Source organism: Siniperca chuatsi, linkage group LG4 (assembly GCF_020085105.1).
Source record: "Siniperca chuatsi isolate FFG_IHB_CAS linkage group LG4, ASM2008510v1, whole genome shotgun sequence".
Classification (NCBI taxonomy): domain Eukaryota; kingdom Metazoa; phylum Chordata; class Actinopteri; order Centrarchiformes; family Sinipercidae; genus Siniperca; species Siniperca chuatsi.
In genome coordinates this window covers 12,637,820-12,652,578 of record NC_058045.1, presented here as the reverse complement: position 1 = coordinate 12,652,578, position 14,759 = coordinate 12,637,820, and the positions used below count along the sequence as shown (strand labels likewise).

At 39.0% G+C, this 14,759-nt stretch overlaps 1 protein-coding gene across 4 annotated transcripts; it reads left to right on the top strand.

Annotated features, from left to right (window-relative positions):
* The first annotated feature begins 882 nt into the window (after positions 1–882).
* gnrhr4 (gonadotropin releasing hormone receptor 4) lies at positions 883–13,378 on the top strand. 4 transcript variants are annotated; one of them, XM_044192124.1, is made up of 5 exons: positions 889–1,385; positions 1,498–1,688; positions 2,211–2,745; positions 11,177–11,381; positions 11,465–13,378. In XM_044192124.1, exons 3-5 carry the CDS (start codon positions 2,230–2,232, stop codon positions 11,926–11,928), a joined length of 1,185 nt encoding a protein of 394 aa, XP_044048059.1. In that variant the 5' UTR covers positions 889–1,385; positions 1,498–1,688; positions 2,211–2,229; the 3' UTR covers positions 11,929–13,378. The 4 variants fall into 4 exon arrangements, with proteins under 4 accessions (XP_044048060.1, XP_044048058.1, XP_044048059.1 ...); XM_044192125.1 differs by having other exon boundaries at positions 883–1,688; positions 11,177–11,375; XM_044192123.1 differs by having other exon boundaries at positions 888–1,688; positions 2,114–2,745.
* The last annotated feature ends 1,381 nt before the right edge of the window (positions 13,379–14,759 follow it).

The following is a 14,759-nucleotide window of genomic DNA, read 5'->3' as shown; positions in this document are numbered from 1 at the left end:
AGAATTGATCACCGGCGATCACCGCACAATGCATGCTGGTTAGATTTGTGTCCAACTTGATCCCAACTTGCTCTGACGTCATGCACACGTCATGCACACGTGGGCAACGATATCGAGGCAGCTGCAGTTTTTAGAGCCAGGCGCTGTAGCTGCTCTCCTGGCTCTCGCCTGATCAAAGAGCTGGTTGGCTCTTAGCTTCGACCACAAACACCGTGGCTGGTTTCAGCCCCGACAAACCATAGCAAAACGTTTATTTGAACACCCTGTTGTGTAAGCAAGCATACTGCCTTTTTAATATGGTGGAATTTAAACACGTCCTTGTTGATTGAGTAATGCCTCTGATACACTCACCAACCGAGACAAAACGTACCTCAAAGCCGCTGCACACAATTTCGAGGAAACATGTCATTCAACCCGGAAACCATAGCAAAACGTGCACACCGTTTTCAGATTGAACGTGTACGTTTTGTAGAAAATCCTAATTTTCTGTGTAATTGTAATATTTAATGCTAGATTATTAGTCTCATGTTGTGCAATGAAGGTTTAATCTGTTAAACATATCTTATCACATATAGTGTGGTTGATAATTATAATAAAGGTTATTTATATAGCACTTTTTAAAACGAGCAATTTCAAAGTGCTTTACAAGGCAGACATAAAAAGAACCAAAAGATAGAATACAATGCCAGGATATGATAGACAAACTTAGACCACTGTGAAAAGTTGATTTATTGTTATAATCCACTTTGCATGACCTCAAAACCTTGAACCTTAAAAAGTATTATCAACTCATTGGTACAAAGTTTGTTTTTCTATTTGTTACATTTGTGAGATTACATATTTAATATCACAAACCACATCTCACATACCCATTAAAATAATTAATACAATGGAATTTATGTGCAAAGTAGCCATTATTCTCTGCCTACATATCACGTAACAGTAACTGCTAAAGAAAAAGTATTCACACTGAGTCAAAGTTCAGTTCTGATAAATGTATTGGTTATTTATCGGACAATTGCATTGTAAAGCATAAGAAATACATTCTGCAAACTTCCGGTAGCATACAGATGGATCTAACAGGATGTAAATATTTTGGTGACTTCCTGTATATTCTTTTAAGGCTGCTGGAAACTGAAAAAAATAAATTTGGAAAAGCACAGCGATTTCTGTGGCTATTTACTTCACAACAGTCTGATGCTGGTTGCACAATATTTAATCAGCGGATATGCCGTGCATAATTGTGGCTTGACAGTGCGCAACATCACACCAGTTAGAGACCACAGTTGAACCAGATACCTGCTGCCTTCAGATGGCTGTAAAGAGAAACACCAGAAGGAAAGGCCTTAAGTGAAGGCAACTAACTGTCCTAGATGACAGAGCAGGTAAGAATCACTTAATCATCTTAATTCTGCATCTCTGGCATCATAACCGGAATAAAAATAAAAAAAAAACCTTTTTGGAAAGACGAACAAAACATGAATAAGAGGGTTTAAGGGATTTCAGAAGAGAAGCTCCTGTGGTTGATAGACTGATCAAACCAACCCGGCTGATGACAGCCGTCGCTTGTCATATAAAGCGTCAGAGTGGAGGAATAAAGCGGACCGAAGCAACAGCTGCAGTGACTGCAGGAGAAAGACGCTCAGAGAGATCCACATTAACCTGACTGGCAGCTCCGCTAATTGCAGGTAAGCTATTTTTATCTGCGTTGAAAAGTGGTTAAAAGATTTCTGTCCTTCTCTTTTTGTCTTCATTCGGGGCAATAACCAGGCAAGTACCCACTTCAATATTATTATTCCTGGCATTTTTTCCTCACCTGTGTTGTTTAGTATTTTTTGATTCCTCCTCTCCTTTCCTCTTCTTTATTCATTTAGGATTAGTTCCATGACTGTCACTGTTTGTGTGATCACTTTGCATGCTTCTGAATATAAAAGCTAAATAACGTGGTATCTGGTCATTTACTGTGCGTTAATGAAATTTGCATGTGCCAGGAATTCCTACAGAACTGTTTTAACGATGTGCAGCCATGTTACAGGTGCCACCAACGCACAGCAGATAAAACACACAGATCCAGTCGACCATGAAAAAATTATTTCTTTTTTTCTTCTTCCAGTTTTCACAGTTAAAGTTCCAGTTGGAGATGCAGAAGAAAAACACAGTCTAGGAGTAGACGGGATTAATGACTTGCTTTTATCTGTGTCCCCCGTCAGTCAGACTCCGGTGTTCATCATGTTCCACCAGCTGACGGATCAAACAGTAAATGGCAGCTGCCAGGGACCCACCTCAGTGTGCAATAAAAGCACTGATGGAGACGCGCTCCAGCTGCCCACTTTCTCCACCGCGGCCAAAGTCAGAGTCATCATCACCTTCACTCTGTGCTCAGTGTCAGCTGTGTGCAACCTGGTTGTGCTGTGGGCTGCCGGCAACGGCGGCAAGCGCAAGTCACACGTCAGGATCCTCATAATGAACCTGACTGTGGCGGACCTGCTGGTGACTTTCATCGTGATGCCTGTGGACGCAGTGTGGAACATCACGGTGCAGTGGCAGGCGGGAGACGTCGCCTGCAGGCTGCTGATGTTCATGAAACTGGTGGCGATGTACTCCTGCGCTTTTATAACTGTGGTCATCAGCTTGGATAGACAGTCTGCCATCCTCAATCCTCTGGGCATAAGTGAGGCCAAAAGGAAAAGCAGAATAATGTTGACTGTGGCCTGGACGATGAGTGTGATCCTCTCGCTCCCTCAGGTAAGAGAAAACACTTTTTAGTTTGTATGATTCTGCCACTCTGGGTCTTCACATCAAATAAGTCCCTCCCTATACATTACCCTATACTCATATAAAGTATCTGGCATGAAAGCTGCTGGTTAAACACCTGTCACATCTGGCCTTTTATTTGCAGGAGAATGAAACCTTGTTAAGAAAGCAGCTCTAGTGAATCCAGCTTGTTGAGTTTTGCTGAAAAGGGAGATGAACCTGCAGTACTGCTTGCAATACAGTGTGTAGAAGACAAAAGTAAAACACCTAAAAAGGTGCACATTGCCTGCACCTGTTGTGTTCAGAGTGTCACTTTTAATTAATTTAAGTTTCATTGTTAAAAATAAATGGTTGCAAACTCTTTATTTACAAGTTGTGGAGAGCTTCACAATATTAAACATTAGTATGGATATGATCTGCTCCAGCACATAAAGCACAAGGTCGTGGTTGCTGGTTCCGAAACAACATATGCAGAATTCATATCAGACCTTGAACTGGTTTAAACTGCTGAACACAAATGAGGCAGCAGCTCACACTGATCAAATTGGATTTCTGATCAGGTGTAGCATGATGTCCAGGGATCATTGACCCAACAGGCTTTTAGGAATTTATGAGCTTCAGAGGTGCCGAACTTTTTTAAACTTCAGACAGAGCCAGGCTAGCGGTTTTGCCCTATTTCCAGTCTTTATGCTAAGCTAAGCTAAGGATCTCCTGGCCATGGCTTCATATTTAACAGACTTACATATATGAGTGGTATCTTCTCATCTAACTCTCGGCAAGAAAGTAAATAAGCAATGATAATAATAATAATTATGCTAATAATAATAAGACCATGTAGAGTGATAACATTTAGTGAACTACACAGTTAAATTAATAGCAGATAAGGAGAAACTCTGGCCTTAAATGGGAACAAGATGACGCCACCTTATTTTCTTTATTTATCTTTGACTATATTGTTATTCTAATTCTTATTCAGTGCATTCTGCACCCTTTTAGTGAAATGCAAATGTAAGGCTCAGGCATATGAAAGAACTCAGGGGCCATTTTTTTTACGTGTGGTCAAATACCATGATTTAAATAAAAACCCTTTACCTTGAATTGCCAAATAAGACTAATAATATGTTGCAGGCATCACATTTTGCAGTTTTTCCACAGCTTTGTGGTGTTGAATAACATCTACTGTAACTCAGTCAATGAGATTTAAATTGTGGACCTCTGCCACTGTTCGCTGATTCACAATGTTTGGCATGTATCGTCATTATTTCCAGGGCCACTGTATACGGTAACAAGTAATGTTGCAGGTTTCATTACACTACAGCTACCCTACATGTGATGTGGACTTTATTAAGCTTCATCGGACACAGTCCAGATTTAGCTACTGAGAGTGTAAACCGAGCAGCCTGAAAGAGGTGACAGGAAAGATAATGGCACAAATATGTGAAGGTTTCCAATTTTTATTTTAACGAGTCACGAAGAAATACACAGCCTAGTCTTAGCTGCTCCTGCTGCTGTGCGTCTGAAGCCTTTTCTCAGTGGAGGCAGCAGAGATGGTGGCTGCAAATAATAATAGGGTAAAACAAGTGTCCTCTTTATCCACATGTTGTATCTGTAAGCTGCTTTTCCAAATAGTGATGTCACAAAATCTGCTTCACTAACTGTAACCCACTAAATGATTATTTATGTCTTTTACGACTGATTTATAATGCAAAAATACAGCTAGTTTCCAGCCTCACACCGTGACTGGCTGATTAGCTGACGGGTATTCTAATGAGTGTTCATATCTCTTTATTTAACGCTCGTCCTGCACATATACTCTCTCACAGCAAGGGGCTACCAAGCACCACTGACCTCTGAGAAACCCCTTTCTCCTGAGAAGCTTCTGCAAAGGTTCTTGGAAAGGCAAGCACTTATTTCAAAACCTTTTTGCTGTTTGAACCTTTGAAAGATCAAAAGGGAACAAACCCCTGCAAATGGTCTTGCATATATATGTATTGCTGCAGTATGTGGGTTCTAAGACTCATTAGGCAACATAATGAAACCCTCAGCCTTTGATGGATATACAAATAAGACTACGATTTCTATTCATACATTTTTGTGGTAATCAATTTAATTTCTGCATTTGTATTATTGGTTTTATGATTTATGATGCAGCACTTTTATCAGCTGAGCTACAGCAATAATAGCCATCATAGCTGCAGTAATTTAAGTTTAAAAACAAAAGGTGTACTGTAGAAAGAAAGCTGGCTTCTATACTGTCTGTGTTCAGAACATTAACAGCACTGCTTCAAAAAAAACAAGCCTGTTACCAGACATCATGCTGATATTTCTGCAAAACCCCATTTTAGGTTCAATGAATCATTTTTAGAATTACTGTTTCCCACAATATCTGCATATGGCAACTACAGTATGACTGAGGTAAGGGAAAGATCATAGGTATGGCAAAGAAAGTATGGTTAAGATATGGTTAAAGCTGCTTTAATTAGTATTTTTATATTTAAAAAATTATCAAATGACAACATGTATGTGAAAGGTGTCTTTCAGCTCATTGTTTTGGTTTTAGGGGACGCATCTTTACTGTTTTGGTTCTCACTCACAGCTCTCATCAGCATCGTTTCCACACACAGTAGGCAGCTAAAAAGCACTGATAAACCACTGTACACTACCTGCCCAACACCAAATGGCAGATAGACCCAGTTAGCATCTTGTCGGTGAACATAGTGGAACATTTAACAGCTAAAGGGGCAGGTATTTCCTTCAGGAGTTGGTGGAGACCAAAACAGAGCTAAAACAGAGTTCACTTGATTAGTTTCATTATGATTATGTGCCAGTGTTGCATTTATAGCTTTCTGCTGCCCACAAGTGGCCAAACTAAATCAATTAATACTGCTTTAAGGTTAAGCAACTTAAAACACTTGGTTGGGTTAGGCGAGGACCCTGGTTACGGTGAACAGAAGCAAATATTATTTGGAGGTCTGTGACACGAACTCCCACACGAGAGTTGGATGCTCTGCATACCCATCCGTGACCCAAACCTCTATAAAGGACACACTAGTTACTGAATTGGCACTGAGCATTGGTAGTGGATCTACTGTGGATTGTGAGCTGTGAAATCATTGACTATGAAGTACAGGTTTGGGATACTGCGCTAAAAAACGCAGCACCAGAAAACCAAAAAAGCAGGATATAGCTCAATAATACATACATACTGTAGGAGTATAAACACTGTGCATTGCGTCAAACTGGACTTTCTGGTCCACAGCTCATTTTCTCACTGGTAACCTGTAGCAACCATACCTCAGCAATGCAGCCACTTGCGTTTTTTTCATCCAGTGCTATTATCAGTCTGAACGCAGTCTAATTCATGCTCCTGAATCATTCCTTTCAGGGCTTTAACTTTGTTAGACAGGACTGTGATGAAGAATAGGAGACATTTTAATTCACATGTAAAATACCAAGATGCCTGGAATCTATGGCAGGGTTGTACAGCTGACACTTAGGCATCTGTATTTCCACCACATGTAACACAGAGGCTGCTGGAGCACTGGTATGAATACTGGACTCTTTACATACCTGTAATTGTCTCTACCGTGGAAGGCCACAGGACCAAGTCTCCATTTATAAATTCTAAGGCTGTAATCCTAGAAAAGAAACTCAAATCAAAATATTTTGCTGCTAGAATATTATATACTGTTACACTACTGTTTGTATTGGATATACTGTAAAAGCATGGGTTTGTTATACAGGTTAAACTGTTACTTTTCACCCTCCTTTATCAGATAATTGAGTTTAACGAAAAATGTAATATGTATAAGCCATGTCTACTCCGAGCTTTGCACCTGTTATCACCTGACTTGTGGTACAGACAGCTTGAGACACTCTAGCATCAAACCTTATGTCCGAGACATTCTGTCATGTAGAGGCAGCGGCAAACATGTAAGCTGAAAAAACAAGTTGTATATCACAGCCTGAAGCTCACAGTGGTAAACTGAATGAGATCAATGCAGTTCCTCTCACTTAAAATGTTAAATGTAGTGAAAATGTTTGTAATCACAAAGGTAATTGCTCAGTTATTGAATTGATTCTTTGAACATGCAGCAGCTTTTTTTTTATTTCAACATACTAATTTGAATTAGTTTTTTAATTTCCAGAATTTCTTAATGAAAAGCTTAACTTTCTTCAATCTGAAAGGCTTCCTATAGGGTTCAAATAACTGCTTGTTAACCTAAAAGACATGGCAGTGACTCTACTCCAGCTTCTTTATTCTAGAAAACCATTGACAAAAAGATAGCCCAAATATAGTCCAACCTTGGTATGTATGTTGCAGGATGTTCTCTGTTCATGACCAAGACTCAATACAAAATGTGTAGCCCCAAATATATATAGTAAGTATACGTATATATCCTATAAAGGACAAAAATTATTATATAAACGTTGTAATTCCAAATAAATATGACCCAGGTTCTCAGTGGTACAGCTGTATCAGAAGAGAAATACATAACACTGTAAAAACTAAAAGTGCCGCAAATATCCAATGTGTGTACCCAATATGGGTACTCAATGAACTTAAAATTACATTGAAGGTGCTTCAAGTAACCTTTGCATAGGATGAGGTTCCTGGAAGAATCCTCGACAATCTATAAGCTCCTGCAGGAACCTCCGACCACCAAAGTGGGTTCCAGCAAACACTTTTCTTCAGCTCACAGCTTCTGGAGGAAGCCTTATTAATTTGAATGAGTCCTCGAGCTTCTGGAGGGTTCCTAGAAGAACCAAGTGCCTAAAGGGGTTCTTTTAAGAAGCTTTTAGAAAGTTTATCACTCTCTGTCATGTATTCATACATGTGTGTCCAAGCAGGCACACACACACACACACACACATGCACACATATAGGACAGACATTTTCACACTTTTTCAAGTCTTATCTACTCATTCATTCATTTTCAAATATTCAACTTTCTTGAAGTTTACATTTTCTTAAAATGTTCCACATCTTTCATACAACATTGTAATGAACGTATTTATTTACTAGGCGATAGGGATTAAACCCTTTGAGTAATGACCTGCAGTTTGAGTGGTGCCCCTCAGCTTAAACTCTATTAAATTAACTGACCCAGGACTGAGACAGCAGTTAACAGCAGTTGGTGGATTCTTAACTGATTTGACATTAGTGCATTAGATAGATAGTTAGATCAATCGATTCAAGTGTCCAATGGCTCACACTGTCATATATAATTATAGATAGATTATGACAATACATAAGAGAAAACAAAGAATCATATAAAGTCAAGGGTTCCCTGTAAAATTTTGATTGTTTTAAAGCAGAATGCTTTGCTGTTAGATATTTTAACCTCTTACAGTAACATCCACTTTTCCTATTTTATTTTCCCTTCATGTAGCTTTAAGCTTGGAAAAATCATATTATTCCACTATATATACTATATATTATTATTATCTTGCTTGTATCGGCTTGTTCCAACGTTTCATTAAAGCTACAGCATATGGTGTTTATACTGAATTAAATATTCAACCCAAGACTCCATGTTTAAACACCGTTCCATCAGATGGAAATGTTTAGAGTATCATTTTATACACATTCCCCCAGATTCAGCATGACACATTTGGTATTTTTGGACACTTTAGGTTCTCCGCTAGAATAAAGAAAAATAAAAGTAAAATAAAGTTCTGTGAGTTTTAACATGGCTTGGCCAAACACCATGATTTTGTACTGATTGACAGTGAGTGACCGTGGGGTTGAAGAGATTAAAAAAAATATATATAAAAAAAAAAATATATATATATATATATATATATATATATATATACACAAACTCACTCAGCAGCTTTCTAAACCATATCTTTAGACGGGGACATTTCCGTTACATCATATTCACATGTCTGATTGCTAGAAACAGATAAATGTATTTTATTTTCACACTTTCCTCTGGACAGTCAGCCTACTGACTGACTTTAGCATTTGAATCTCCACACAAAACAAAGTTTATTCTATTCCTTTGAAAAATGAAGTATATTATGTTCATTCAAAGGGTCTTTTCCATGCTGACCTGGGCTGACGAACTGACTCACTTCCAGTGGCTCAGGTGTTGTACAGCTCAGCCTTTGCAGTCCATTTATCTTCACTGTGATATCTGAGGGCCTCAAACAAACTGCACTAAATGTCTTGATGAAAATAAATAGCTGGGAGCAATACTGCTGCTGTTTCGATTTTCTCACCGCAACTCATGTTGAGTCTGCCCTCAGTTGAAATGATATCATGTCTCTTAATAAAAAAACATCATAAAACTGATCTGACATTAAGGCCCTGCTATAACCATCATAAATTAGAAATGTACAAGTTGTAGAACATGCTTACATAAAACAGTTTGTATATATATTACATGTTATATTTTGCTTTAATGTCATAATGTTGCAGTTTTGGGGCTGTTTCTTGCAGTCACAGGTTCAATTTATTTTTCCCAATTATATGTTTTCCTGAGCAGAGAAGCACAGGAAATGAAGACACTGTCATGGGAGAAAATTGCAATATTGTTGACCGAACACTGAGTTGCTGTTGTATTTACAACTCATTTTTACGAGAACCCAATTAGGCATCAAATTAACTTGTGCGCTTTAGAGAAAAAATAGGAATGGGGTTTTTCCTTTGGGGCTTGCTTCATTTATCCGCAAGAATTGCAATTACTGACCTTTACTTTAACAGAGGATTGGAAGTGTACATAACCTACAGTGAGTGCAGTATTTCAGGTGCCCAGATGTCTCTTGATAAATATAGAGTATATAATATATAATATATTAGACGCAGCCAAAGTGTAGATCATTTTATTGACATTAGCACCTACGTCAGTCTATTAGAGATTTCAAAATGTCTAATAGACATATTCAGCTGTTAGACTGTGATAACAGTGTCAATATGTTTATTTTATATATGTATTTAAAAACTCTGCACATTTTAGCCAGTGCCACAGTTTGATTTCATTATTCCACGCACATTACAATCTAATATGCATGGTTAACTTAGCCAGTAACATGTTGTTTTAGATGGAATTTTTATTAATTAATGAAATAGAAAAATATACTGAGTTATGCTGTAGATTTCAGAACGTTGACTGGTATTTAAAGGTGGGGTATGTGATTCTGGAGAAATCCAATACCATGACGAATACCATGATATAGAGCAAACAACGACACAGCAAGTAATGTAACGAATGTTAGCTGGGTTATGGGTTAGCAAACCCTACAGTTGCTGCTGCGAAGATAACAGCCAGAGGGGACGAGACGGTTTCCCAGCCAGCACACCAGCTCCAGACAGCTCCAGACAGCTCCTGCTACTATAGCTAGCATCACAACAACAGCATATCTTGGCAAACTAGAAAGTAAGCTGAATGTCCGTGGGCAAGTCATTTAACGTTACCTGACACACAAATCATGGCTGGAATAGGGTTGTGTGGCTCGGTCCGAGCCACTTTGTTTGTTTCCCATTTACAGAGCCAGGGCTGTGTACAAACGCTGGCACTGAACACTGAACGGATAGCAAGCGGACCGTGAGGAGATATTTGCTGAATGTGACAAAAAGACGTGTATTGGATTAGAATCACATACCCCACCTTTAAGGGAGAGCGACGTCATTCAACTGCATTATTCCATACATTATAAAATAATATATTTTTAATGCTAGCCAGTAATGGTTTTAGATTAGATTTGCTGTCATTTAGGACGGGAGAAACGTGTTAACATTTAGTAAAGACAATGACTGAGGAAATGTAGGCAAACGTTTACAGCAGGATGTATGAGAGTTATAGTACAGGGCTCGAAACTACCTTTTTCACTACGTTCCCAAAACTCACAAGGGGGAGCGCTAACATTGTTCCACAGCAGCCACACTGACAAAGCTGCCTGCAGATGTGTCTGCAGACATTTTTTGTTTATCAGCCTGAGTGCAGGCATCGGCCGACGGATTAATTGGTCTATCACTACCAAATAGGTAGTACTATAATGTGGCAAAAATAATGAAGTAACAGCGTTAAAGAAAATAACCTGATGACTGCTGTTTTAATTATACTGATTATAGAAATAAATTATTGGATGTGAGGAAGCAATCCCAATCAGCTCTAAATGCTCTAAATAAACTCAATAAGTTGTCTGTGAAAGGCAAGATCTGTCTTGATATTATGGGTCTATTAATAACCATGACTAACTAACTAACCATGTGCAGCTGTATAGGAGAAATATTCTCTCTCCTTGTCTCCTCCGAGATGCATTTAAGGAATTGGCACATCCTTAATGATGGCAGACCTCAGTCGACTTCCAAGCGAGGATGGGAGGAAGCATAATTCGCTAAATTAAAAAGCACCCATTCTGTCTGTCTGACTGATTTAGATTTAATCATAACTCTACTTGTCTTTTCATACAGATGTTTATATTTCACAATGTGACCATCACAGTCCCACAGAACTTCACCCAGTGCACCACCCACGGCAGTTTTGTCCAGCACTGGCAGGAGACCCTCTACAACATGTTCACCTTCGTGTGCCTCTTCCTCCTGCCTTTGGTCATCATGATCTTCTGTTACACACGAATCCTTGTTGAGATATCCGGTCGCATGCCCCGGGGTAACCGTAAGTCTCAAGTTTTCTTCAAAAATTTGTTTTGAGACCCAAGGAGTTGTGCGTGACAAAGACAGTGTTTTCCTCTCTTCTAGTGCTGTCTAGAGATGTTCATCTCCGTCGCTCCCATAACAACATCCCTAAAGCTCGGATGAGGACTCTTAAGATGAGCATTGTCATTGTGACATCATTCATCATCTGCTGGACCCCGTACTACCTGCTAGGCCTGTGGTATTGGTTGTTTCCTGAAAAAATGGAGAAGACGGTCTCTCATTCACTGACTCATATGCTGTTTATCTTTGGCCTCTTCAACGCCTGCCTAGACCCCATCACTTATGGTCTGTTTACCATTCATCTTCACCAGGGTCTTAAGAGATGCTGTCGAAATTCAAACACACAGACTGAATTAGAAAACAACACTTGCCTTGTACACATGACTCATCTGTCATCACACAGGCAGGTTGCCTTGGGTGGCCACAGTACAGACATAGAGGAGGCAAAGGACAACAAGAGCAAGACAAGTGGCTCAAGGCCAATCATCCCAGTAAGCAAGATGTAATGGGTTAATGAATTTCAATACATGATCTCTGCTCTTAATCAGTGTTTTGCTTTGCTTTGAAATGCTGAAACTCCACAAAAATTCAGTGCTCTTTTGTCAGACGAATCTGTTCATTTTTGTTCCACTGATGTAATCAATGGTGTAGTATAGCTCAGCCCTGGTTTGTTCATCCCACGTTTCCAGAGCAATGCATGTCATTGCTCTTTTGCAAGCATTTACAAAATCACCATGATTGGCTGAGGGTGATGCTGCACATCACACAGAATGTCTCACACACTGCTGATTGGATTTTCATGAAGCTTAATGACCCATGTGGCAAAGTTGTAATTCAGGTTGAGCGAATCTGCTTAAAGTTGCCTAAATATGTCTGGGTTTTACTGATTAGATCTTTTGGTGTCCTGTATTATTTCCTGTGTCAAAGAAAGAAAAATGTGTGCATATATTTAAAGATAATCATTTAGATATAAACTGTCTGTGATTAAAAGTAATTGTTGCACTGATACAATGGAGGTTTTGTAGAGATTTATCATTTTGGTAACTGCTGTGTAGTGTAACCTATGTTGTTCATTTTCATATTTTTATTACATGTTGGGGGGTTTTGCCGCAAGGTCCTCTGTTAGTTATTGCTTATTGAAAACTGGAAACTGCTCTAAATTGTCATTTGTAGTGCTGTGTGTGCAGTATAAAAGATTGTGATTTTGTTCCATTACAAAAATTAATGTTATGACATGATCATTATTGACCATGATGGCCTTTTAACTAAATGTTATGCCATTCAGTACTATGTAGTGAATGTACTTGCGCAGCATGTTGTTCATGTGTTACTGACTACTTTATTTGTCCAAGATCAATTCTCTGTTTACTGTGGTGCACACAAATCACATTGGAGACAAAGTTCTATAAAATATCTGTGATTCATCATGCCAGTCATATGTACATATTCATATTAGTATTAGTGTTTATAATGGGTATAATAGGGTATAATGTTGTGAGTTGTGTTGCTTTCTGTGACCGAGAAATGGATAAGAAAACAGCTTAATTTGAAAAAAAGAGAGATCAATAGCATATGTTTGTTTGCATGATATTGTTTCCTTTCTGCAAGTTATAAAAAAATGTTGTAATGTATACTTGCAATGTCTTTATTTGTTGAATAAAAAATTCTGCCTTTTTTTCACTGCATTGGGCGATGCACAAACAATGACTGGCTCCCCTTTAAGCTCATGTGCATTTGTCATCAGCTGGAAATGGCTCAATCAGAGAAAATGATAAAAATCATTATGTTCTGGGATGATGATGCTTATGGCTAACCTTAATTAATCGCTCAACCTTTCCAGTAATAGTTTATTTGAAAATAGCTGCAGCAATGCAGTATTATCTGGCAATGGTGAACTAGTAGTAGAGAGTAGAGTAGGAGCACTTTGCATGTCTTGGTATCTCACTACACAAAGTCTACTTGCAAGAGCACAGGTATTACTTAGCAACTGAATAATATATTTGCATATTTTCAATAAATCTCTCTTATAGAATAAGACGGTGTAGTCCCTCATTCGTCCAGGAGTGTTCCATCGTAGAAAAGGTTTCAGTCGTAGTCATCTGGATACTGTTTTCAGAATCAAGACGTTTCGGTTCCCATCCAGAATTGAGAATGACTTCTGGATGGGAAGATGACTACGACTGAAACCTTTTCTACGATGGAAATCTCTCTTATGTAAATTACCCAGAGTCATTTAAAGTCCAACAATTCATTGTAGCTGCACCTACCAATATCAATGCTGTTGATGAGTGACTTTTGTAAACAAAGTGACATAATCTAGAATATATATTTTTCTTTTTTTCTGGAAAATGTAAATGGATACCATCAAACAAAGACAGTAGCTCAGTATGGAAGTGATATATCAGAGTAGCTCACTTTAGCGCATTTCATCTTATTCCTATAAAAATTTGACTGAATTTGGACTAGAAGCCACAGTGATCACAGTGACCCCACTATCATTTCTTTGGCCATTGACAAAACGTTTCAAGCCCAATTTACAGTAAAACCCCAAAATATAAACACAATAGGTGCTAACGCTGACAGCAGAAAATGCCCTTTTTGTTATGGTATACCGGGGGCTGGGCCCAAAAGCACGACCAGGACAATGAGTGTGCAGTAGTAGGTTCCGTTTATTTAGAAGAACACACAATGAGGAACCAGGAGTGTGGAGGAAAGGCTGAGGAGAGCAGGCAGGCTGAGGCAGGACTGCAGTCCGAGACAAGGCAGGTGAAGCTGTGATAAAGTCCTCCTGGAAAGCAGATGGGCAATGCAGAGGCAGGTGACACAAGCGAACCAGGGCACAGGAAGTTACTTAGTTGGGTAGACAAGTGGTGACACGTTATACCACTGAGGAAAACAGACAATCTGGCGAAGATTGGTGAGAAGAGCCAGGTAGATATACTGTCAGGTGTGATTGTGGATGGAGAACAGGTGAGCAGTTGTGTCAGTTGCTGATTGGCAGTACCTCGGAGGCCGCTCACCACAGCATACACACACACACACACACACACACACACACACACACACACACACACACACACACAAGGAGACTAACAGGGAACAGACAGACAGACAGGAACACTAGGAATGGTACAGCCGTACCATGACACTTTTTGAGATTACAGTATGTTCCTTTTCCTTTCAGTATCTGTGCAGACAACTATGTGGTGAGTGGGAATGGCCATTATTAATTTCCATTATCCATTCAAAACTCTGTCTTTTCAGATTTGAGAATCACTGGTTAAAAGTTAAATCAGGCCATTGTACAACAACAGTACAATGGCTGCATGTGTCATTA

Bases quoted from the DNA above. Each gene is read 5' to 3' on its own strand.
- gnrhr4 (XM_044192123.1), top strand. From the start codon at position 2,230: ATGTTCCACCAGCTGACGGATCAAACAGTAAATGGCAGCTGCCAGGGA. The intron at 2,746-11,176 runs GTAAGAGAAAAC...CTTTTCATACAG, and splicing joins TGATCCTCTCGCTCCCTCAG to ATGTTTATATTTCACAATGT. The intron at 11,382-11,464 runs GTAAGTCTCAAG...CCTCTCTTCTAG, and splicing joins TCGCATGCCCCGGGGTAACC to TGCTGTCTAGAGATGTTCAT.